The sequence below is a fragment of the Chaetodon trifascialis genome, chromosome 3 (assembly GCF_039877785.1).
Source record: "Chaetodon trifascialis isolate fChaTrf1 chromosome 3, fChaTrf1.hap1, whole genome shotgun sequence".
Classification (NCBI taxonomy): domain Eukaryota; kingdom Metazoa; phylum Chordata; class Actinopteri; order Chaetodontiformes; family Chaetodontidae; genus Chaetodon; species Chaetodon trifascialis.
The window spans coordinates 15326113-15351405 of NC_092058.1; the positions used below are offsets into that span (position 1 = coordinate 15326113).

Sequence of the window (25293 nt, forward strand, 5' to 3'; positions counted from 1 at the left end):
GGAAAAAGCATGGAGGAGATTTCGGAACAAGGCGACACTTCAGCCAGCAAGCAGCCGCCGATTCATGAAGTCTGACCGCTGTGGATGCGCTTTGTTTCTGCCTGTGTGGTCGTGAATCCCGCTCAGGAGAAAGCAGGGTCGGCTGGATGAAGCTCATCGCACTGATCTCTGCGGGTGAGGCTGAATCAGACAGAGGTGGATGTTTTCCCTGCACACACAGCACTGTGGATCGCACCGTATGAGGCGTTTTACATCCTTGTTGTTGCGTGCACGGCGGCGCGTTTGTGCGTCAATCTCTGCAGTGTCTGTTGCTGTCAAAATATAATTCACGAGCAGTTTAATTTGCTGGGATGCTGCACAGTTTAATGTGCAAACCGCCCTCCTCCTCCTCCTCCTCCTCGTTTCCAACTCCTGACAGACTTTGGGAAACTTGGGCGTGTCTTTGTGGATGTATTTTTAATGATGTAGTCTGGTGTGAGAGGAAGACGAGGATGTCGGCGGTTAAAGTTCCTGTAATGTGTTTACCAAACGATGTTAAAGCATGAAAGAGGAAGCAGCAGGTGATGATCCTGATCAGATCACACTGTTTGCTCGGCGGTTCACTCGTGGCTGCATCACTGGTTGTGGACATAAAGGCTGTTAAACTCGAGCTGGGGTGAAAAATCGTGAGTTTGGCCTGAACTCAGGTGTGCTCTGACTGTGCAGAGGAGAGATCAACAGGTGTGCGGCCAATGCCGTCAGATGTGAAGCAGCCACCTCGCACACTGAAATCAGTGCCTGTCATCTGTTAACAGGCCAGTGGAGGGCGCTGCAGATCTTGAGCAACTAATGCATTAATGGTCACGATCCATTTCATATCGCACAGATAAATAACAGCAAAGTCCAGCAGTTCCTCAGGAGTCATCACAAAGACGTTTGTGGACAGTTAGCAAAATGTTTGAAGGGAAACCCAAACACTGAGGGGCGCTCTGTGATCCACGATTATCAGTGTGGATGCAGGTGGATCCCAACTGTTCTGATGTCCCAGCTACAATCTAAACCTCCTGCATGGTGACAATATTGATATTTATTATTCTTTTTAGAGAGAGAGAGAGAGAGAGAGAGAGAGAGAGAGAGAGAGAGAGGAGTCGTGATGTGTTGGTTAAGGTCAAGGGCTAAGGAATGCATCTTTTCACTGAGGGTCCTCACTGTGTTGACTCGCTGTCCTTATAGGGACAATATGCATGTCCCTATGGTGTAAATCACTTGTCTAACCAGTGGTTGTGGTTGTAGCCATGGCAAGTCTCCAAGAAATTAATGTAAGTCTATGTAATGTCCCCAAAAGTGATGGAAACCTAACAGGTTTGTGTGTGTGTGTGTGTGTGTGTGTGTGTGTGTGTGTGTGTGTGTGTGTGTGTGTGTGTGTGTGTGTGTGTGTGTGTGTGTGTAAAGCCCAGGCTGGGGGTCTGGTATTGGCACAATGATCCTGTCTGTAACTATGACGATCCAAACAAGTAGAACTGACCCCCTCAAGCCTCATGCTTGTGTCACAGTTCAACATTCACAGGTCTACAGACTCCTTTTGACTGAATATTTAACCCCCAAAAACGTTTTACAACACCAAAGTAGAGAGATTTTAGAGATTAAAGTTAGAGATTAAAAGACAGTTTAACTTAATGACTCAGTTTTTTGTTGTTGTTTGTTTTTGCATTTTATTGTCATGAAAAGTGCTTTAAAATCTCCAGTGGTTTTAGGCATCTGTGGTATTATTTTGATGTTTTTTAACATGCTGCGTCTTAAATGTTGAAATGATGGTTTAACAGCAGGGGAGAACAGGGTCAGTTGTCAATCAGAAACAATTGAGCACCCCTTTACTTGCTGTACTTGAACACAAAGCCACATCAACACATTTTAATGGTTACAACAATCTATCACTCACATAGTCAATTAATCTGCAGAATATTTTCTCAGTTATTCTCTTGGTCTGTAAAATGTCAGGCAATTGTGAAGGCCTGTCACATCAAAATCCAGTTTTAAAGTGTGTTTCTGGTATTGATTAAACTCCTAAAAACTTTTCTCTGTTCATCAAAATTACACATTTAAAAAAAATTTCCATAAAAAAAAAAAAAGGTTGCATGCTCTGCGTCAGTTTTCGGCCTCATCTCTGGTGAACGCGTGCTGAGATGTTTGTCCTTGAAAGGTGAGGACTTTTAAAGTTTTATTTGGGCTTGTCTTTGTCTCTTCGTGGTGCTGTGGCGGCTTCTGAATGAGAGCGGTGAGAGTGGGGGAGAGGAGGTGGAGGGGTGTGCGTCTTAAAACCCTGCTAATCCTGCTGTCCTCAATCTGTGTGTGTGTGAGAGCCGGAGGAGGAGGCGACGGGACGGACACGCTCTGCTCCTCTGCGGCCAAACTTTGCGGGCTCCAGCAGCAGCAGCAGCAGCAGCAGCACGCCGGCAGCTCCGGGCTGTCCTCTTTCTCCTCTTTATCTTTGGCGAAAAGCAAAAGACGATCAGCTCATCTTGCGAAGACGTAGCGTTTTGTCGGAGTTAATCCTATTCGCCGGAGGACTTTAAATACCTGCTGCGATGAGCGCTGCAGAAAACTTAGACACCGACTCCAACAAGCTGGAGTCTGTGATACAGGTGAGCCGCACCGGGCCGTCCTCCATCCCCCCCATCGCTTGTTAAACCTGCTGTGCTGGTGTGTGATGTGACAAATAAAGCTGCTGGCTTACGTGAGTGCTTGTTTTGTGCTGGAGGACAGTATTGTGTTGGACTGGTCTCACTGCTGTGGCACCTGTGGCAAACATGTCATTGTCATCTTTGGGCTTGTTATGCATTGATGTCATTGTTGTCTGTGGAGGTTTTCCTCTGTGTTTGCTGGTGTGGTCATTTTCAAAGGTGTTTCAAAGGTAAAGCACCTAATCTTTTATGTTTTGTGCATCAGAGGCTGGAGGAGAGTGTTTTGTCTGAGGAGAAGAGGCTGACTGTCCGGGGTCCTTCACCAGATGACCCACCTACATGTCTGCCAGCACGAGTTCGAGAGATTGTCACGAAGAACCTCAGCGACGGCTGTGAGTTGCCACAGTTTGCTCTCTCGTCACGTATCACATTTATGTTTTGACCCCTTTCTTCGCTAAGTCTCATGTCTGTCTTTCAGCAGCCGGAGCCATGTCCTCAGTTATGTCCCTCCAGGAGGAGAACCGAGTGCTGCAGGGAGAGCTGGCGAGGCTGGAGGACCTGCTGGCACACAGCCGAGCGGACCGAGACGAGCTCGCCATCAAGTACGGTGCAATCAGTGAGAGGGTAAGACACCAAAACAGCAGCAGCTTATGACAAGGTGGAAGAGGCGGAGTGGGGACGGTGAGATGAAGATGAGACTGAGATAGATGTGACCCAGTCCAGCACTGTGGAGTGACTGATGCTCGTCATCTGCGCTTCACTTAAAACCCTCAAAGTTACACACACCTACAGGGAATGCTGTGGCACTCTCCTCTTTTCCCATTTCACTATTTTTTTCGTGCTTTCTTTGTCTGAGATTCGTTGGTCTCCGCGGTGATGGGGGTTGGAATGAACTGAAGTGGAATGTTGCCATGGCGTCTGTCACCCTGGGTGACTGTAAACAGGGGCTTCGGTGGAGTCGAGAGGAGGTGGAGCGGGTGGGTGGGCTCGGCGTCTCGTTTAGTGTTGAGCACAGCTAAAGGAAAACATGCGAGTCTGCGTTCAAAAACAATGGACCGCTCAGATGAAATTCTGTTTCCCTTCAAAGGAAAAAGACTCGTTATAAAACTCCATTAATGACAATAAACCAACATTAAACAGCTCTGTAGCCTGTTGAGACGACTGCTCTTCTTCCTCGAGCCACCTACGACAGAGCGGCGTTTGTCCCACATTCAGTAACCTGCAGAGTTCTCAGCAACAGGTTTTTGATTGGCAACATTTTGCAGGGTTCAGTCAAAGCCTTTCTCTTTTTTTTCTAAATTAAATACATGCTGGGGTACTGAAGCTCTTTCCTCTGTGGTGAGTGACTGAAACAAGACATTGGAAGGAATCAGATGTTCTTAGGTTTGCTTTAATGCCAGGCAATGCACAACCACTTACCTGTAGGCACTATTAGTAGCTCAATTTGCATGAAAATGCTAAAAATTTAGTGGTGAATAGTAATTTGGACTAACCTCAATATCTTCACCACTAAGTGTGACCCTTAAGATCCTTTAAATGGACCTTGTGTTGAGGTGGTTTTGCTAACTGCTGTTTGTGAGGTCAAGAATGAACTTTCATGCTCAAATAAGTCTGCGCAGGTGTTCGTCCAAATTCACAGCATGTCAGCACTGAGTGTCTGTGACCATCTGTGAATTATGTTTGTGTGAAATGAAACACAACCCCCCCACCACCACCACCTCTTACATTTAATCAAACCCGCAGCTGGAGCAGGCGCTGCGTTTTGAGACGGGAGACGGGGACCATGACTCACCAGAGTCACGCAGCCTGGCTCAGCAGAACGTGGATTTACGGCGGCGGCTGGACGAGGAGCAGGCGGCCTACAAGCGTAAACTCACTGCGTACCAGGAGGGTCAGCAGAGGCAGGCGCAGCTGGTGCAGAAGCTGCAGGCCAAGGTTTGTTTGTTTTATTGTCGTCTTTAGCTGAGACGTAGTCATGGGGGTGATGCAAGGCAGTGATTGTTTTTCCTGCTTTTTCAGGTACTTCAGTACAAAAAGCGGTGCGGGGATCTCGAGCAGATGCTGCAGGAGAGGTCCTCAGAGCTGGAGAAACACCGGCTGAGTGTGAGTGGTGTTTATTGATTTTGACACCAGGAAAGCTCATTTTTAGCCACACCTTATAACACTTTAATTATCAAATCTTCTCATTTAGAGCCACAGTGACACATCAAATGGTCGCCATCAAGACGAATCAAGCAGCAACCTGGAGGATGCTTTAATCCGTCTGGAGGAAGAACAGCAGAGGTGTTTATATTCTCGTGTGCATCAAAAACCTCAAAATATCTCCTTGTTTCTGCCCGACTTGCTCTGTCGGCGTTATTTATTTTTCCCTCGTGTGTTTTCAGGAGCAGCAGTTTGTCCGCGGTGAATGCCATGCTGAGAGAGCAGCTGGAGCAGGCCGGTCTGGCCAATGAGGCTCTCAGCCAGGACATCCGCAGGCTCACTGCTGATTGGACAAAAGCCCGGGAGGAACTGGAACAAAAGGAGTCAGACTGGAGGAGAGAGGAAGAGGTGGGACAGGGATGCTTACGAAGCAGTAAAGCGTTTTAAATGTAGACTGAAGATTGATTACTTGTTATTTCTGTCTGTGCTTTCCCTCTCAGTCTTTCCACAGTTACTTTAGCAGTGAGCACAGCCGGCTGCTGATGCTGTGGCGGCAAGTGGTCGGCTTTCGGAGGCACGTCTGTGAAATGAAGAGTGCCACTGAGAGGTTGGTGTCAGAAATGTGGAAACGAAATGACGCTGTTTCCTGTATTCTGATTCTAATCTTACATAAGCTGTCACACATTTTGCCCTCTCTGCCCTCTCCGTCCACCTCCCTCCAAACTCAGGGACTTGTCGGACATGCGTAACGAGCTGGCTCGGGCGTCCCACTCCGCTCAGGTGTCGTGCTCAGGTCTGTCCGCCACGCTGCATAGCCGGGAGGGAGGAGCAGCTCTGGCCCTGGAGCGGGAGAAGGCCCTGCGGGTTCAGCTGGAGCAGCAGCTGAGAGACCGAGTGGCAGAGATGATGAGTCTTCAGACCAGGACAGACGCAGAGAGAAGTGAGCTCAACTTCAGGTCAGTGGCTGTGCTCAGCTCTCTGATTGGATATGTTGCTACTGATTTAACAATGTTTTTCTGAGGTTGATGGTTGCTATTGTGTCCACTTTCAGGTTGTCAGACTCGGTGCGAGAGGGCGAGAGACTGAAAGGCCAAATTGAAGAGAAAGAGAGAGAAATTGTCGTATTGATGAGGAGGCTTGAGGTGAGATGCGAGAAAAATACCAGGCTTATCTTTTCAGGCTGGAGTGGGTTTTTAGTGGTCATTGATCTTCCTCCTTCATGTGTCTGTGCTTCACTTTGCCTGTTTTCTTTCAGGAGCAGAGTGGTAATGATGAGACTGACATGCAGGTGTTGAGAAGTCACACTGAGACACTGTTAGACACCCTGCGAGACATCGCTCAGGTAAACAACGACACATGCACTCAATTTGATGTCATTTAGATGGAAGCGCCTCATTTTCATCTTCTTTTACTAGACGATGGTGTCAGATGGAGAGTCGTCATCAGAGGCAGACCAGGATAATTCTGGGGCTCCCCTGCTGGCCTTAATCCATAGCTCCTCCCCTCGCCGCTCCTCCTCTCCTCGCAGGTCGACCTCCCCCTCTCGGCCCTCCCCATTGGCTCCTCTCCCTGACTCGGTGCTGTCTGCTCTGCGCTCTGCGGTCACAAACAAGACACTCCAGCTGCAGGTGACATGTCAGTTTTAAAACCCTCTATGTGATGAACAATGACACACTGGTCATGTAGCACATTGTTAACTGTTCACGCTGTTTCTATTTGATAACAGTCATTGTTTCAGGGAGACGGCATGTTGGTGACGTGGTACAAAACACAGGGACAATTTAAAATTAAGCAGATTTTGTAAGAACTGTGTGTTTTCATACTAATACTGATACATGTTTTAGACAATAATAACAAAGAGAGATGGGTTCTTTTGATTCTGCAACCACAGTGAGAGCAGCTGTCTACTCGCTAGTGGAGCTTAAAGGGTCGGTTAACACAAAAAGTCAATGTGTCAGGGTATGCTTGTAACAAAGGCTTGAATTGAAACGGTTTTGTTGGCGCTACCTTTCATCAAAGACATAATCCCAAACATACTGTCTGCACGATAAGAGTAGTAAGTGACTCCACTTGTGTTTGCAGGATGTTCGAGGGCGTCTGATCTCTGCCCAGTCCTCGATACAACAGTTGCGCAAGCAGCTTTCAGAGACTGATTCGGCTAAAAGAGATGCAGAACAGCGAAACCAAGCTCTACAGAGAGAGAGGGACGCTGCTCAGAGAGAGAGGGAGACCACACAGAGAGAAAAGGACCGTCTGAAGCAGGAGAGAGACACACTGGCCAGGTTTCCACACAGTTTTATAACCTTTCACAATCTGCCTCTAATCCTGGAATCTTGTAGCATATATGACTGTAAGTCTACAAATACACTGTTTTCCGTCACACATTATTATGAACATTGTAGTGAGAAGGCTAGCTTGGAGAAGACTGCGCAGGCAGCACAGAGCAGCAACCAGATCCTGCAGATGGACTGCGAGAAGCTTCAGCTGACTGTGGCGTCCACTCAGCGGGAGCGAGATCACGAGAGGGAGGAGAAGGAGGCCGCCATTCAGGAGAGAGACCGGGCGAGGGCAGAGACTCAGAGGATGTAAGCAGGCTAATTGATCGTGATTAAGTGAATGCGATGTGGACACTAATCCACTGGGTGAATATGCTTACAGGAAGCCATTCAACAGATCTGTATTAGCTTCCCATACAGTGAGACCTTCCTTTACATTCTCCTACCACTCTTACCTCCTGAAAATACAACCCCAAACATCGATTAACAGTTCTGATATACATTTTTCCCAAAGCACCATAGCAGAGCTGCTCCAATGCTTTTACACCATTAAACGAAGGTAAAGCTGAACTTTAGGACGCCTGTGAAGCGAAAATCAAACAGTAGGACAGTGCCTACCATGACACCCCTAATAAGCCTGAACTCTTTCTTTAGTAGCCCTAAAACACATTGTAATAGCACCACGTGCATATTATTTTGATACAGACAAAAGCAATGGGATCAGAGTGAGAGTCGGGCCTCTGCTCAGCGTGGAGAGCTGTCTGCAGTGAGGGAGACCCACCAGCAGGGGGAGGTTGAGAGGCAGCTGCTGGAGGGAGAGCGAACCCAACTCTCTGAAGCACTGGCTCGGGTAATTTAAAGACAACTTGTGCTCCTTTAGCATTTTGCAGATTTGATATTCTGTGTACTGTGTATTGACCTCGTGCAACGGTCATGTTCCCGCCAGGCTGAGAGCGGTAAAGCAGAGCTCTCTCTGCTGCTGAACAAGCTGCAGTCTGAGGATGCAGCTCTCAGGGACTCTCTCGCCAAGATGGGAAGCATGAATGAGAGTCTGGCCCAGGACAAAGCTGACCTTAACACCTACCTTCTCCAGGTAAGGTCATTTCAGGGATTTATGTGACATCTTTAAGGGTTCAGTATTCTTGAAACAAACTTGTTTGTATGATGTGTCTCTCTCCATTTATGTGTGATTCGGATGTCTCTTGTCCACACACACACAAAAAGTGCCAAAAGCAATTTTGTGAAGACAGAAATTGCCCAATGAAATGCTGTTGTAGCCCCCCGCCACGCAGACGTTGTATAAACCAACATTCAGACATTTCAAATTAGAGTCAACTAGTATCGTAATGTGCGTCTGATGACAAGCACAACAGAACAGTTGACTGTAATTTGTTTTAAATAATGTATAATGTCCTTATTACCATGAATTCTTCACTCTGTCTCTCAGCTGGAGGAAGAGAAGGCCGTCCTGCAGGCACAGAAACGGGAGGCGGAACAGGAGAAGTTGACCATCAGAGATGAGCTGGTCCGGTTGGAGCAGGACCGGCTGGAGCTGGACTCGGCCCGCATGGCGCTGCACCATTCACTGCAGGACATGGAGCTAAGCCGGGTGGGGATGGAGGCAGAGCTCCAGAGTCTCAGGGCTGAGAGACTTAAGCTGCAGGAGAAAGTCACACAGGTACATAGCAGATTATATTACATCATCATTTGAAGGTTAAGTCCAACCTAAAAACAAAGTGGCTGATTGACCTCATTTTGAGTTATTTCTTTTGCAGCTTCAGCTGTGTTTGTTTATTCGCCTAAAACAGCAATGGAAACTGTCACTAAAACATGCATCATACCAACTTCTCAATACCATGAAATGACAAAAAAGTGGATTACGCAAAGATATTTCCTGGAAACATGACATGAGAAGGAGCTTTTGCACTTTACATGTGGTTTTTCATCCCTCGGTTTAAGTTTTGTTTTCATTCATGTTGTTTTCTTCTTTGGCTTTCGTTGACAGCTTTGTGGTGAGGTGACCTCTCTGGGATCAGAGCTGAGTCTTGCCAGAGGAGAGGGCCAGAGGAACGAGGTGGCCTTAGAGGAAGCCGGCCGCAGTCGGGCGGAACTGGCCCGTGACAAAGCAGCGCTGGTGGTCCAGCTGACGGCGTCTGAGAGAGAGAACACCGTGCTGTCTGAGGAACTAGCTGCCTTCAGGTGTGTGCCCGTTTGTCAGTGCCATACAATTTTCATATGAGCCTGTGTGCGGAGCTTCTGTTTGTGACCCAGCAGGTCGGAGCGGGAGTCCCTGGAAACCAGTCTTTTCGAAGTGCAGCAGCAGCTTGTTCAGGTGGAGTCCCGTAGAGAGCAGCTGGAGGCCGAGAATCAAAACCTTCGAGTCCGCAGTGAGACTGCAGCGGGTGAGAGACAACGAGGCGGTTTGTAGAAGAAAACGTAGAAATATAAAGAGGATTACATGAATAAAGCAGAGGAGAGGAACAGATGAAAGCTATGACACAAATATGCCTCTTTACGAGCTAAACTTAAGATGTTTGGTATCATGACAAAGGCAGTAATATGACAGGATGACAGAGTAATGACAGAGTCCTGTGTTTCTCTCTCCTGGATGGGATTTCCAGCTGAACTCAGGCGTCTACGATCAGATGGGGAGAATATGTTGGCCCAGGCTGAGAGGGAGAAACAGGCTCTGACTCAGACTCTAAATGCTGCACAGCTGGAGGCTCAGCAGGCTTTACGCAAGGCCATCTCTGAACATCAGGAGGAGGTGGAGAGACTGGTCTCAGAAAAGGTCAGAAGGTTCAGTGGTTCGGTGTTACTGAAAGCACTGCCTGTAAAACTGTTCTCACTTGTTAGATAATGTACTGACGACTGCTATAAGCCATGTTTGTGCTCTGTTTCACAGGAAGTTGTGCGGCACAGCCTGCTTATGGAGCATGAGGGCGCTCTGAGGAAGCTCAGACAGGAGGCGGAGGATCAGCTCCTCAGAGCAGAGAGAGAAAGAGAGGAGCTGCAGGATGAACTGAGGAGTCTCCAGCATGAAAGAGATCAGAGTCTGCTGCAGGCTGAGACTGAGAAACAACAGGTCTGGTCTGGAGAGAGGTTGATGTGGGTTCAACAAACTGCGGTGCTGTAGTGTGAGGGTATATAATCATGTAGTATCAGAGGAAAACATGCTAATTTGATTTTAAAAGAGGATACAGTAATTATTCAACATGATTTTATAAGCCTTGCTTCATCAGACCCCATAAAGGATAAAAAAAAAACCAAACATCCTTGTATGATGATGTTGTCCAGTCTCTTTTTTTGTTTCATTAGATGCAGTACAGAGACAGCGTGGCTCAACTTTGTTACATCTTTTCTTTTTGCAAGTTGGCTTATTAATGAGACCTTTTCTCTCTTCTCAGGCCCTTTCTCTGAAGGAGGCAGAGAAAACAGCATTGTCTGACAGGGTGTCCTCCCTGCAGGCTGAGCTGTCAGCTGCAGCTCTGGAGGTTGAGCGGATGTCGAGAGAAGCAGCCCATTACAAAGAACAGGAGCAGGTGATGTGACTTCCTGTCTGAGTTTTTCTAACACAAATTCATAAGGAAGATTTACTGAACTGACTCTGTCGTATGTCCACAGATCAGAGTTGCGGCTCTGACCAGCGAGCTGCTGGAGCTTCGCTCTCAGCTGGAGGATGCAGCTTTTGTTCATGAAAGGGAACTCCAGGGTCTACGAGAGACTTGTACTGATCTTCATTCACGCGCTGACGTTGCTCTCAAAGAGGTAGATGATGCTGTCCAAGTGAGAATATGACAGAGCACAAATCAGACAGCACATACCTCCATAAAGGCTGCATTTCTATCCAGACCTACATCAGCATGCATGTATACAATCACTGGATCCATGTTTTCATTAAAGTAGGTGGTAGTAGTTGTAGTAGTAGTAGTACATCATGACAAAACTAGAAAATACATTTTCTGAAAATTTGCAGATGAAATGAGATAGTTGAAATACTAAAACAATTGAAATACAAATGCTGGAATTTAAGATTTAGCAGATTCAGACCAAAAAGAGCCTGACAACAAAGCAGGTGTTTGTTGGTGAAGGCCTGTTGTTCAAGATATGAAATACGATCCAGGAAGTCCAGTTTGAGTAATGAATTAATGCATTTTAAGGCTTAATAGACGACAAAAGGCTGCACAACTTCGTGATGTTTAATTCTGACGATCGTGAGTTAAACAGTAGAAATGATGACGTTCACATTACAAAGTAATCTACCAGGAATGTGTACTAGCATGTGTTTGATTGGCCAAAGCAGCACCTACTGGATGATGTCAGGTTTGCAGTAAAAGATGCGAATGGTTTAACTTTTTTAGCCAGAGACCTCTGCTTCGACTGACTCTGGATGAGTGGGCTGCATTTTATCCTGCAGGGCTCAAGTCGATCTGAATGCAGCCTTAGTTGAAGTTCAAACACAAAGCAGCTGAGATGTCAGACAAAGTGTATGTAACCGATTGAGGTGGAAGAGTCTGTTAAAGTGAAGGTGTTGAAAGAAAAAGAACAGTTGAGGTGTATAAACTTAGAGATGACATGAGCTAAAGTGTTGGCTGAGTTGCAAGCACTGAAAGCAGTTGAAATAAATTGTCTGAACAGTGAAAGTTGAGAGAGTTTAAAGAGAGAAAGAAAATAAGTTTTATGTAGTTATGCAAAGGTGAAGAACTGAGACCTGAACAGAGGTGAAATGTCACTTAAAGACTTGGATGTAGCTGAGATCATAATCAGAAACAGGCTCATCACCAAGTATGTTCTCACAAACAAGGAATGTACCTTGACATTTTGGTGCACAGTGGTCTCAATAAACAAAGAGAGAAAAGAAAACAAATGATGTAAAAGATGACTGATCAATCCTTAAAGTCTGTTATTGTGCTGTTGTATGGAGTCGTCATGTTTGTATAGTTGGCCATGTTTTGGTGCTATTGAACTTAACGACCATCTGAAGGATTTTAAGATGTATGGCACCAAGTTCATAATAATCGGCCCCGTGATTCTGTAATCCTGCTGACAAGCAGACAAACAAACTGAACCAAAAACATAATGTCCATGGTGGAGGTAATGAACAGTTAGGTGTAGATATGAATATACTAAAATATATGTAGAATGATCAGTATGAACATGTGCAGTAGGTACAAGCATGCCCTACTGTGCATGGTTAATAAAGTCTGGGTAATAAAGTTCCTGGATGTCAACCAAAACTTGACCCATTGGCAAGATGGCCGAACCTGCCACCACATTATAGTGAAAAATGATGAGATATCCTGTAAACCAGCAAATGGGAAACAGACATTTCTGCCGGGAGTTATTAGATAATCCATCACGTTTTGATTCTGCTCATTGGCATCACCTTGTACCACACATGATTTTTCCCCTCCAGCTGGACCAGTGCAGAGCGTCTCTCTCAGCTAACGAGGAGAGCCGAGACCAGCTGAGGCGGGACATGTTGGACGTTGAGCGGCGTCACAACCAAACTCAGGAAGCAGCAGAGAACTACAGAAGAGAAGTGACAGAGCTGCGACGCAGCCTCGGTGATGTGACCAAGGAGAGGGACACCATCAGCCAGTCAAACAGTCAGCTGAGAGAAACTCTACGAAGTGCAGAAACAGAGAGAATCAGGTAGCAGCCTCAAAGCGTGGGCAAACATCTGTTGACAGATTTGAGAGAAATGCAGTGTTCTGAGTAAAATGTTTTCATAGCGTCTGAGTGTGTGTGTGTTTGTGTGTGTGTTGGGTTTTTCAGTGTGAAACGACAGTGTGAGGAGAAGGAGCAGAGGCTGGCCGTGCTGGAGGAGAACTTTTCATCGACTCAAAAGGAGGTGACGGAGCTGCGCAGCTGCCTCAGAGAAGTTGAAAGATCACGACTTGAAGCCAGACGAGAACTCCAGGAGCTCCGCAGACAGGTCAGACGTGGTCCTTCACACCTCTATGACAGTCAGAAAGATGCCTCGTTTGCAGTCTGGACTCAGGTTTCTCCTCGTGGAGGGACTGCGTTCTGATGTTGTGCTTTTCTTGGCCCCAGCTGAAGGTTCTGGATGGAGAGAAGGAGCAGAAAGGGAGGGAGGTGGCAGAGCTGCAGACTCGTCTGTCGCTGGAGGAGCAAAGAGAGGAGGAGAGAGGGAAAGAGGTTTTCACCCTCAAACACAAGTTAACTGGAGCTGAAACAGCTCGAGACTCCCTCAAGAAAGAGGTGAGGATGGAGGGGAGCGAGAAGACATTTCCAGACTTGTGATTTCACTTTCTCGTTTTCTTCACTGTCACAACTTTTCATTCTTTTATGTTTCAATGCAGCTTTCTATGACTCAGAAGCGCCTGGTGGAGTCTGAGTCGGGCTGGCGGGGCTGCGAGAGAGAGCTGACCGCTCAGCTGCAGGAGGCGCGTGGCTGCGAGAAGAAGCTGCAGGATGAAGCCAAGAACCTGGCCCTGCGCGCTCAGGCCGCTCAGGACTCTGCTGCTCAGTCCAGCCTGCAGCTGAGCGAGGCCCAGGGCCGACTGGCCGCTACAGAGGCCGAGCTGACCAGGGCCGAGGCCGGGAGGAGGGACCTGGAGTTTCGCCTGAGCAGCATTCAGTCGGCGCTGACGCGAACTCTGGGCATCGGGGCAGGAGGCAGAGGAGGCCGAGGGAGGAGCCCAGGGGGGAACTCCACATCACCAGGCAGTATGTCACGCCACCACAGCATCTCACCCCTGCGCTCCTCGCTGTCGCCCCCTAAAGGTAAGAATGAAATGTGCAGGTTAACCTCTGCAGGTTTTAGACATTTATGCAGACAATGAACAAAGCTTTTGTTAACACTGACAAGAGCGACACATTTGCTCAGGCTTTATGAGGATTGTGGAAATGTGCAGTAGTCCAGAAAGAAAAAATGGCATTTTTTCTTACAGGGCCGTATCAAAATGCTGGTTATCAGTTTAAGTGCAAAACCATTAGTAGCCAAGTATCAGCATTAGGCCTCTCTTCTTCATTGCGTTTATCTTTGGTTTGATAGTGTAGTGTGATTCCACCTACCATCCTTAAGTTGCCCCAACATGAAAAAAAAAAATATTTGTACAAGACGCTTGCATCAATTTATATTTCATTTTAGCAGAATTTCGAGTAAGCACCCCTGACAATACTTTAGGCTCAGGGGCCGTGTCTCCTGAGAGAGGGGATACGCCGTTGCCTCTCCCTCAGCCAGAGCTGGACCCCGACTCACTGCGAAGTGATCTGAGAGACTTCCTCCAGGAGCTGCGTGAGGCACAGAGAGAGCGGGTAACAGCAAAAAATCACAAAGCAAATATTCCTAATAATTCCAGGATATTTTCGTGTTTGCATGGTTCAAGTCTTTGTTTATTGCCGATTTTGAAGGATGATGCCAGATGCCGACTGGGGGCCCTACAGCGGGAGCTGGAGGAGCTGACGGGGGAACGAGACTCTGCTCAGAGTCGCCTCTCTCAGCTTCAACACACCTTACTGGAATACCAAGAAGGCATTTCTTGTTTTTTGTTCATCTACTTTCAGAAGAAAACTTAACGGAAGGACAAAGTGACCTCAGTCTTTAATGTGTGTGATTGTAGGGAAACGTGGACTGGACGAGCGTCTGACCACCACTCAGATTTTGCTCCAGCAACAGGAGGAGGCGGTGAGGAGAGGAGACAGAGAGAGGAGGGCTCTCACCGATAGGGTGAAGGATTTAGAGCGGGCACTGCAGGCCTCTGAGATGGATAAAAAACACGCACAGGTACACACACATTTATGTACCATACACACACCATGTGTTTGTATTGTCACTTGCACAGCAGAGAGCACTGAACTGTCATGGTCACCATATGGCAGCAGTCAACAGGAGAGCCGTGTAGAATCATAAGCTGTCAGGGAATGTAATAACAACACACAGTGTTACGTCTCATGTGGTGTCCCATGTCAGCTCTCCATATGTCTGTTTTTAGTGCCAGCGCCTCTCAAAATACTTCACTTAGTGGACAACAAGAGGAGCAGAGACACAAAGTGAGAGGGATGGAAAAAGTATTTCAGATACATTTAGATTTGTAGGACATATTTAGGACATTTTTGAAAAGTCTCAAGAGGATTTATGAAGACACGAATGAAGTCGAAGCTTTGATGCAGCTTTCTGTCATCTCCATAACTCTGTCTGTTTGGGCTGTCTGTGCTTGCCTCTGTAATCTGGGACAAAAACTCAGGTCTCCACTATACAACAAAGAACTCCGCTCTCTAAACATATAACAAGTGGTCTTGAAAATGATCTCTGTCCTCCCTCCATCACTGCAGGACCAGTTAAATAAGCAGCGTGCTACTGAGATGCGTCTGGAGGCAGAGAGGAGGCGTCTGCGGGAGGCGCTGGAGGCAGCTGAAGCCCGGGCCACCAGGGTGGAGCTGGGGAGGCGCAGTCTGGAGGGGGAGCTGCAGAGACTTAAACTGAGTTTGGGAGACCGGGACACGGAGAACCAGACCTCCCAGGAGCGCTATGACTCTCTGCTGAAGCAGGTACAGCAGGCTGACGCAGAGTCATTGTATGTTCATATCCATGAACACTTAAATTTGATTATTTTAGCATTTAAACAGAGTCTACCGCCATGCTAGCAGTTCTACACGGTCAGCATGCTAACGTCCTCACGTTTAGAAGGTTTAGCATGTTCACCAACATTTCAGGCTGATGGGAATGCCTTTAGTTTTTCAGGTATTTCCTCATAAACCAAAGTACTGAACAAAGAAACATTTTGACCAGATGGTGGCGCTAGAGGAAAAGTCAATAGATCACCAAACTTCTTACAGTTCATCCTGAGGGGAACATTAATTAATGTACCAAAGTTTGTGGCGGTTCATCCAATAGATGTTGAGTTTTTTTACGAAAAACTACACACATCAACCTCATGGTGGCGCTAGATGAAAGGTCAGAGAATCATTAAAGCTGAAAGACTTCATCCTCTGGGGAGCATGAATGTAGATTTCATGACATTGAAGAGTTGGTGAGATATTTCAGTCTTGACTAAAATGATGGACCAAAGGACCAAATAATTGACCTGCTGATATTACCATGCATGAACCTTTTTTCCCTTTAATTAGTTCAGTTTTTGGCAAATTAATTGAAAATTATAGACCTGTCAACTTAAATTAAGATATATTGATTCCACACCAGGGAAATTCAAAAACAAAAGGAGTAGAACAAATAGACAATAAAAAAAGATACAAAATAAAATCAACCATAGAAGGCTGAGTACTTGATATAAAAATAATATAAAAATATTGCCAGTAGTCTGTCAGTATAGTCTTTTAAGAGACACATGCATACATATGCATGCACACATACTTATGTAGCTGCATCCTTTATAACTGAACTACATTGGTCAGAGAATACATAATACTCTTTGTTGGTTTGCTCACTGAGTTCCACATAAATGTGATCTCTACAAACCGCAGGTGGCTGAAGGAGAGGCCCGTGCGTCTCTGCTCCAGAGAGAGGTGGAGAGGCTGAGCCAGGCTCTGCTCAAAGCCCAGGAAGGTGAATCTTTACTCAGGGAGAAGACTTCTTCCCTCAAGAAGAGCCTCCAGGAGGCAACGGCTTCTCATGGCAGCACACAGAGTCGCCTGGCCGCTCTGCAGAAGACTCTGAGTGTGGCCGAACAGGACAGAAGCCTCCTGCAGGTGAGTGAGACTGAAGGAAATAAAGGCCGTGGACAATGTGGATGAAAACTGGACAGTTATGTGATGATTCCTCTGTTCCAACAAGGAACGAATGGACGATGCCCGGGCGTCATTAGTGGAGGGGAAGAGGAATGTGGCCACCCTGACTGAGCGCGTGCAAAGCCTGCAGAGTGAGCTGAATGAGAGCGAACTGAGACGAGAGCAACTGGAGGCTGAGCTCAACAATACTCAAGAGGTGAGGGTGATAGATAATCTGTATGTCAACAAGGATCCGTCAATTAACGACCAAAGCGCCATCTGCAGAGCTGCTGATCTGTGGCTGTACCTGTGCTGTGACTCGCCAGAAGAGAAAAAGTATCCCAATACATAATATTTTGTACATGCGTGCGTCTCTAGATTCATGTCTCTGTCTGTGATATTTGTCATCAGGCTCTGCGTCAGCGCTTGGCCAGTCTTACAGAAGCTCAGCGCAGCGCCCAGTCAGCTCAGACAGAGCGGGCCGCCACAGAGGAGCGACTGCGTGCGCTGCAACGAGCTGTCGCCATGCTGGAGACTGAGAAAAAAGATGCTGAGAGGCAGGCTGTGAGGCTGGAGAAGGACAAGAATGCACTGAGGAATACACTGGACAAGGTCAGCACTGTATGTGGAGCACAACAAATGTGGACTTGTTCCATTCAGCCATTTCTTTACAAAGAGCCATTTGTGAATTCAGAGTTCATGTATTTTATGGACATGTTGGTGCTGCCACTGATACGCAGAACTTCTTTACGGGTAGGTGCAAAAAAGCCTGCTAGGTCACAGTGAGCGATACCTTATGGCAGATGTTGGGCAGGATTAATGTTTACCAGGTTCACCATCTTTAGTTTGATGTTAGCATGCTAGTTGCTAATTTACTCAAAGCATAAATTACAACTGAGGATGAGATATTTCAGTCTGGGCCGACCAACAGAGCAGCATCGCCATCCCAAGAGCCACGCTGCTAGCTAACTAAAACATTTTCACCTGCGAATTGTCTGTCAGGATTATATTTTCACATCTGAAACAAATGTCATTGTGAATTATAGTATGTGAAAACACGACGAAGTGTTCAGTTAAAGGAAAAAAAAAACTCTTTTAATCTATGAATTGAAAGTTTTCTACCTGATGTAAAAATGTCACACTGTTTGAATGTCTCCAAAAGCATGTATCGCTGAGAGCTCAATGTGCTGTAGAGACATGTTGCAAATACACAGATGAAAAAAGAAACTGTTTCCAGGGGACATTAAAAAGCGCTGAACATGCCCGGACAAAGCTGGTTATAACACGCTTGTTATCCCAACAAAAACTCATTTTCAACACCACTTGCAGATAGCCGACAAACTATGGCAACAACAAGCGTGTCCCGGCCGCGGTCATCACTTTTTAGTGTCCCCTGGAAAGAGTTTCTGTTGTCATCTGTGCTACCTGCAGCGACTGTCTGTTTGTTTGTGTTTTCTCACGTTTCAGCATTTTTCTACATGCTGCGTGTGTTGTCAGATTGGTGAGGTTGTTGTCTTAAATTGCAGTGCTTTGAGCTCTCAGGGCCACCGAAACATACTGTATGCTTAGAAATCAGGTTTTGTCATTAGACTTTTTTGCACTCCCTCTATTGGTTATGTGTCTATAAATGCACCCTTCATTAGGTTGAACGTCAGAAGCTGAAGACGGAGGAAGGCAGCATGCGACTGTCTGCAGAGAAAGGCCGCTTGGATCGCTCTCTAAACACGGCTGAACAGGAGCTGCAGGAAGCACAGCAACAGATACTGATGCTGCAGGTGAGAGGCAGCCACTGATCAAACCTACACTGACAAATGAATCCGAAACCATACCTGCCGTCATTAAGGCCTGGTGTGTGGCAAACAAAGGCAAACACCTCTGAGAATCTACACCAAGCTGTTGTTAGCAGAGTGAATGCTGGCGACACATCGTGCCGCAGAATTTGTTTTCTTAGCTGCTTCACGCCTCTGCAGGAGAGTCCATCATGTTTCACTGCAGGACAAAGCCAAACATGTGCTTTAACAGGCCGTTCACACCTTTTACAGTGAGACAAATCAGTCTTAAGCATGACAAACAGATTCCTCGGTTTGAGCTTTATATGTTTTTATGATCTATAAATAATCATCCTCTCACTCATTATTAAATCAGACAACCTCTGTGTTTACATTTTTCGAAACTCTCTTGTGACTTGTGTAACAAGGGATTTTGTTTGCATGAGAAAGTGGTTTCATGAGAAAAATGTGACATTTTCTTTGGTGAATGTTAAGGGAGGAATGAGAAGTTCATTAATAACTCACAGGACAGCCAGGCTAGACTTTGTCACTGCATGAGCCAACCACCATCTCTGCACCACTCATTCTACCGAAGAAAAAAGATTGGACCAAACACTTTAGATTGTTAACTATGTTTTTTATTTACCACAAACATGCTATAAAAAGCATATAAAAATAAAGCTGCAGTTGGTTTCATAAGAATCCTGAAAGAGGCATTAAAGTTGTTTATTTCAGGCTGGTTTTACATGTCAGACCACTGTTCATTTCTCCCAGTTTAGTCAAACTGTTCCCAGGCTGCAGAAGTGCTCGTCAACTAAAGCAGTAATTCCCAACCCCTCCAGCATTTGCTGCAGGGTCTTGAGGCTGAATAACAATTCAACTCCGTAGACTGCTTTGAAATCACCTTGAAATTTGTGCAGCATCTCCCTTTATTGCTCTCTGTCACACAAAAGGAAATAGAGGCATCATCAGTGTGCAAAAAACTGTTGAAACCTCTGAACTACAGCTGAAGGTGAGTAGAAAGAAGTGAAGAATGAGCACATTGTGAACTCATGAGCATGTTGGAGGTTTTTCTACGAGGGACCATCAACCATTTGTCAGAGGACCTCCTCCAGACCAATAAAAATCACAGATGTTTGTCGGCTCAGACATGTGAACAACAACAGATTTGTGATGTTTACTCATCTGTAAATGCTCTGACTAACTACCTGATCATTAAATGTTTACAAGTGTAGATGTAATTGGTGTATTAGTTTGTCCTGTCTTTGCCTTTTCTGTCCTTATTTCCAGTTAGTCCACATTTAACCAGTTATTTGTTCAGCATCTCGTTTCTCGTAGATGATCTAAGTTTCCCAATTTCTGCCAAAAATGTTTCCTAAAGCTCTCAAAAGATCAGGACATTTTTCCCATTAAATACATTTCCTGAACTATGTGAAACCATTGCTTTTCCCCTGGAGGATCAGCTCTGCACCATTTTCCCGTGTAAGCTTTTGTGCAGGCTACAAGCTAAATGTTTGCCAGGTATCTGTCTCAGTGTTCCCTGTCGGTACATCACAGCACAGTTGTTTGGAAGGGTTGAGCCCATAATATTGTGGGGTGGGTTGTTCACTAATCAGAAGGTTGTTGGTTTGATTTGTCACAGTGTCACTGGACAAGATACTGAACCCCAAATCAATGTGTGTGTGAATGGGTGAATGTGGCGTGTGTTGTACAGCTCTATATGAATGCAGTGCATTTACCGTAATGTATCTTATGGTTGCATTTACATTGTTCTAGAAAGGCTTTAGGCAACTGTAACTCCACAAGTTTGGTTTACTTCAGGTCACCTCGGTGCCTCCAGCACGGTTACGAGGTGGTTAGCTGTCTGCCTTTGACCTGAGGTGTTCTGTTACATGTGTTAACATTTCGGTGTCTTCCCCCTGTGTGTGTGTTTTGAGTAGACTCAGCTGGCCGACATGGAGCAGTCACACAGTCTGTGTGAGAGTCTGGCGAGGCAGCGCGACGAGGCCCAGCGGGAGTCAGAGAGACTGAGGACCAGCTTCAGGGACGTAGAGCGAACGCTGGGCACCAGAGAGCGAGCTCACCGGCACAGAGTCAAAGGCCTGGAGGAGCAGGTACACTCACAGAGTTGTGATTAACGTTTAGTCTTTCTCAGGTTAAACTTTTTACACTATGCATTCCCTGCTAAAAAATGATGAATATGATTTCCAAATGAACAGTGTATAAACCAGGCTGTTTACACTGTGAAGATGGATAGCCCTCATACACTGACAGCACCTTGAAATCATGGATATATCAACAATATTTTGAGCAAGAATCAGGGAATGGAAGAATTACACTTTGTTTTTAAAGTTTCACTCAGCCTGATTCAGTTAGCTGTACTGTTTTATTTATTTAGCTTTAGCCCATATCAATTGCAATAAAAGACTGCACCATGTTTCAAATTATACCAAACGATGTAAATCACCAGAAAACACCGTTGCCAACAAAGCAACAATGAGACCACTGAGATGTCAACGCGTCACAGTAACCTGTTTGGATTAAGAGAGACGTCAGGGTGTTTAAATGTGTACCATCTGTCCTCATCTTCGTTTCAAACCTGCTCCCTGTGCACATGCACATCCCAAAATTCTGCGAAAAAAAACAAACAAACAAGATTTCAAGCACAAAAACCCTCTGTTATCTGCACCTGAGGAAGAATCTCAAACACAGCCTCATGGCTTCAATCTGTAATCATGTGATCTGAATTAGATTACTTTCAAACATTTGTTTTTCCACCCACTGTATTACTGCAGGTGTCCACCCTGAAGGAGCAGCTGCAACAAGAGATGAAACGGCGGCAACCATCTCTTCCACCCTCCTTATTGTCGACAGGAAACTGAGAGGCAGCTTAAAACCAGAAGTACCAGCAGGCCACACGTTCGAATCCAGGGAAAATCCACCCATGAGCGTCTGAAAGCAATAATCACATGAGCATGCCTAAAAGTGTTCCCAGTCTAACTCTGCTGTTTAAAATATGATGTGTTTTACTTTGTGACACTGAAATGAACACCGCCGTCTTGTTGGTGGTGTTTTATTGATGTTTTGTACGGTGAAGACCGCTTAACTCGACCCGCAGCGCAGTGACAGGCGATGTGATTCAGCAGCTGCTCTAAAAACGCCAGCAGCCTGCTGATTACTGGCAGCCGTCTGTACTCGATCCTTGCTCAACATCTCCCCAAACTTCCTGGTCTTATTTAAGAAGAAACCCGAATCACCGCAGGATTCCCCTCCAGACACAATCTGGATGTAGTGCAGGAGCCAAAATCTGCCAGTTGTTTGGCCTGGACTCCTCAATATTTATATTAACAGCCGAAGACACTAAGAGAGGGAAATGAAGGTCGAATTGAGCAAAATGAAGGAGCTGCACTGTATTTTTCTCAGAAACAGGCACAGATTTTACTGATTATGTGACACATAGACAGTTTTACAATAGTGGAGTACTGCAGTATGATGGTATACCTACAGTATGTGTTTTTTTTTAATAGCTAATATGAGTTTTAGTAGGTGTACATACTTTTTACTTACTGTATAAACGCTGACAGACTGATGATTAATGGCAGCAATATGACTTGTATGGACAATACACATGGAAACCACATGTTTGCAGGAGAATAAACTCACTGTGTGCACCATATTTCATGTCTTTCATAAATACCTTTCAGCACACTGAGCTGCAGCCGCAGATTACATTACAGTGATGACTCATGTTTGACTCAATCACACACTGAACAGCTGTAGTAAAAAAAAAAAAGTTTATTTTTTTTTCTCAGTCTTTATAGTGACAGTTTAACAAAGCAGTAGTACAGAGGCCGTTTGTGAGATGCCTTTTTAAAGCACTTGTTGCCACTGGAATATATTTATATAAGCTAGCTGCTTGGTTGCGAAGCACAGATCCAGGTGGCAGTAGTACAAAAACTGAGGTCACTCACCACCTGTTTCTTCACACATCTCATGATCTTCAACAATGAGACTGCTGGCGGCTGGATAGCGATTAGTTTTGTCTGATGTCAGTGCACAGTGGCCACCATTGATGAGTTGATCATCGTGACAATGACTGCTTTTCAACACAAGTACAGTAACATATCAACAAACACAAAGCATGAGATTAATACGGTACAATATGCCAAAAAAAAAAGAAAAAAGATGTTCCGCAGTTTTATGTGCATCTCTAATAGTTTTTATAGCACCAGTGTGATGATTTTATAGCACCAGTGATTTATACAATCATCAACGCTCTTTGGAGTATATTTATCCGTACACACAGCATCTACTGAGCAGACATACATGTGAAAAGACAAAGAGAAACAGAACAAAAAACTTCAAATGCAGAAGTGCTTTAGGCACAGGAGTAATGAGAGTCAAAAGGCAAAGTGAGGAGAAACTGGGAGGGAGGAGGAGGACGAAGTGAGAAGATGTAGATGAGTGGTAGAAGAAGCGGCAGTATCTGGGCAGGTAGTGTCCCTGATCTCTGTACTCAATCAGCAGCCACCACAGCTCTTCCCACAGCTTCCTCCTAGTGATGAACACTGGCCGCTCAGCGCTGCCACGCCGCAGCGAGAGAACTGATCGCGACACAGGTCCGCTAAAGACACAGACACAGAGGAGTTCAAATAACAGGTCTCAATAAACCAACACACACACACACACACACACACACACACACACACATACAGAGTACAGTGAACCCACCTCTGAGCAGCTCTTCATGTGCACACACAGTCCTCACGCAGACCTCCTTGTTGATGACGTACACCCGTCGCAAACTTAATGAAAAGCACATGTAGAGGTCACAAGTGAGGCTGAAATGCTGAGGTGCCAGTTAAAGGGGTAGTTCACCCAAAATAAAATGCAGACAGTCATCTTCATATCAGTCAAAAAATCTACTAAAAGGATACGTCTGGCAATAGTCTGTATTTTTCCTGCTGTCAACAAATCCAATGAAAAGATCAACAATTGTGTAGCCAAAGCCTGGTGCAGCTTATTCCACTGCGCCATAGAGCTTCGCTGTGTCCAAAAACTATTAAAAACATAAATAATCCACACAGCTGGACTGACTGACATGCTCCTTTATTACGATAAACACGTGCACTTTCAGTCGGTCCAACATACACCATCTTGCTGCTCCAAAAACTCACTGGTGTGTATTAATCCGCTGCTGAAAATAGTCCCTAACAAATGCATTGTTCATTCTTGTTTGACTTACGTTTGCTAAAAACTACAGTGCCCAGCTGAATGAGGAAATATCTATATATATATATATATATATATATATATATATATATATATATATATATATATATATATAGAGCAAGTGGAACATAACATTAGTTTAAATCTTTTTTTGGATTTATTGACTGTAAGAAAAATGCTTATTCATCTTATGCTTTTGCAGGACAACCAAGCATTTTTACATCTACACTGTAGAAACATAAATTCTCCACCCTGCTGTAGCTAAACTGAGTTCAGTGGAACCGTAAAGGCACTGCAGTTACAAAAGACAAATCTTTACTTCTGTGTTTAACCCACTGACATTTGCACTAGAGTAGACTTCAAGTCATGCATTGTCCACGAGGAAATTCATAAACCAAACAATTAAGAAAATACAGAGCTCTCTGTTTGCATTCTTTCATAATGTGGCACATGCTGTTTTGTATTTTTGGAGACATAGTAAAAGCAGTTTAAATCATTTAGGGATGGAGATCACAGCTAGTAGCTCGCCATTTGTCTGTCCTTTAAACTTCATAGAGGTTTTGACTTTGAGATAATGGCTGGGTTTTCACTGTAGGGTCCTCATTCAAAAGTGATTTCAGATGTCAGGTACGTACCTGTAGAAGCAGAGGCTGTTCAGGCACTGCTTGCATGGCTTGTGAACAGAGTAGAGTCTGGTGCAGGGATACTGCTCCTCTCTGCAATCTGGAAATCAGACACACAGCAAAATAATCTCTCCGCTCAAACTAAACAACTGATTATCTGTCCTCCTCTCTCCAAGGTTTTCTTACCAAGCGGGCCAGGCTCTGTGGGCTCCGTCTCCAAATCGGACTCTGACATCCACATGGAATACAGATTTACAAATCAGTTGTAGACACAATGCAAACTGCTCTTAAACATCATGACTCAGACAGGAGGAGAATTCAGCAGATATACCTGATTTTTCTGGACGGACCACCGGCTCGAGCCGAACCTGCTGTTGGTAGGTTCCAGGAAGAGAGTCGGGATTTTCAGAATCTGGACTCTCTAAACAAGAAAGAGAGTAGTTGCTTTAATAAAAAACGCTGATGTTTAATATGAAACATCAAGGAATATTTCTACAAAACTGAAAATGCTTTACCTGGAAAATAATCCGGCCCATAGTCCTCTGTGAAGCCATAAAATAAGGAGGAGAGAAAAATGTTTCATGACAACATAGTGAAAGCAATTACAGTCAATTTCTTCCCAAACACACGCACAAAACGCACTGTAACATATAAAATGAACCACCTGCACGCCAAAACTGAACAAAATAAGCAGCTTGAGAGGGTGTAATGCATGACTTCATATGCAAGATGTTTACAAATAATAACATGCAGAGTGGTCAAAGTGCTATTTACACTGTGACACAGTTGCTTTGCGGGTGGTGAAAAAGAATTGGAAGAGGAGAGAGATCTCCTCGAGGCTAGGTGACACATCAGAGGACAAGGAGAAATGGGGACCAGATGTGCAGAGCTCTGATAT

General features: G+C 45.3%; 2 protein-coding genes across 8 annotated transcripts in view; one reads left to right on the forward strand and one right to left on the reverse strand.

Annotated features, from left to right (window-relative positions):
• LOC139329135 (rootletin) lies at positions 1-22216 on the forward strand. 7 transcript variants are annotated; one of them, XM_070959290.1, is made up of 38 exons: positions 1-174; positions 2340-2621; positions 2926-3052; positions 3139-3284; positions 4404-4595; positions 4680-4763; positions 4852-4943; positions 5045-5210; positions 5303-5409; positions 5531-5758; positions 5854-5944; positions 6058-6144; positions 6218-6430; positions 6885-7084; positions 7205-7387; positions 7784-7928; positions 8025-8171; positions 8526-8756; positions 9084-9277; positions 9353-9480; positions 9700-9869; positions 9984-10163; positions 10486-10620; positions 10703-10846; positions 12495-12733; positions 12857-13016; positions 13136-13303; positions 13405-13828; positions 14196-14362; positions 14459-14579; positions 14668-14831; positions 15380-15595; positions 16529-16753; positions 16839-16988; positions 17183-17383; positions 18415-18546; positions 20481-20654; positions 21336-22216. In XM_070959290.1, exons 2-38 carry the CDS (start codon positions 2565-2567, stop codon positions 21420-21422), a joined length of 6075 nt encoding a protein of 2024 aa, XP_070815391.1. In that variant the 5' UTR covers positions 1-174; positions 2340-2564; the 3' UTR covers positions 21423-22216. The 7 variants fall into 7 exon arrangements, with proteins under 7 accessions (XP_070815391.1, XP_070815390.1, XP_070815392.1 ...); XM_070959289.1 differs by lacking the exon at positions 1-174 and having other exon boundaries at positions 2294-2621; XM_070959291.1 differs by lacking the exon at positions 1-174 and having other exon boundaries at positions 2294-2621; positions 14199-14362.
• Positions 22127-25293, reverse strand: part of mfap2 (microfibril associated protein 2) — a 6995-nt gene continuing 3828 nt past the window's right edge. Inside the window, exons 4-9 of the mRNA XM_070959296.1 lie at positions 24911-24937; positions 24727-24816; positions 24582-24623; positions 24408-24495; positions 23272-23345; positions 22127-23164 (exon numbers count right to left, since the gene is read on the reverse strand). Of these exons, the coding sequence (XP_070815397.1) occupies positions 23061-23164; positions 23272-23345; positions 24408-24495; positions 24582-24623; positions 24727-24816; positions 24911-24937 (425 nt within the window). The 3' untranslated portion in view covers positions 22127-23060. The remainder of the gene's footprint in view (positions 23165-23271; positions 23346-24407; positions 24496-24581; positions 24624-24726; positions 24817-24910; positions 24938-25293) is intronic.

Bases quoted from the DNA above. Each gene is read 5' to 3' on its own strand.
- LOC139329135 (XM_070959290.1), top strand. From the start codon at position 2,565: ATGAGCGCTGCAGAAAACTTAGACACCGACTCCAACAAGCTGGAGTCT. The intron at 4,764-4,851 runs GTGAGTGGTGTT...CTTCTCATTTAG, and splicing joins TGGAGAAACACCGGCTGAGT to AGCCACAGTGACACATCAAA. The intron at 5,945-6,057 runs GTGAGATGCGAG...GTTTTCTTTCAG, and splicing joins TATTGATGAGGAGGCTTGAG to GAGCAGAGTGGTAATGATGA.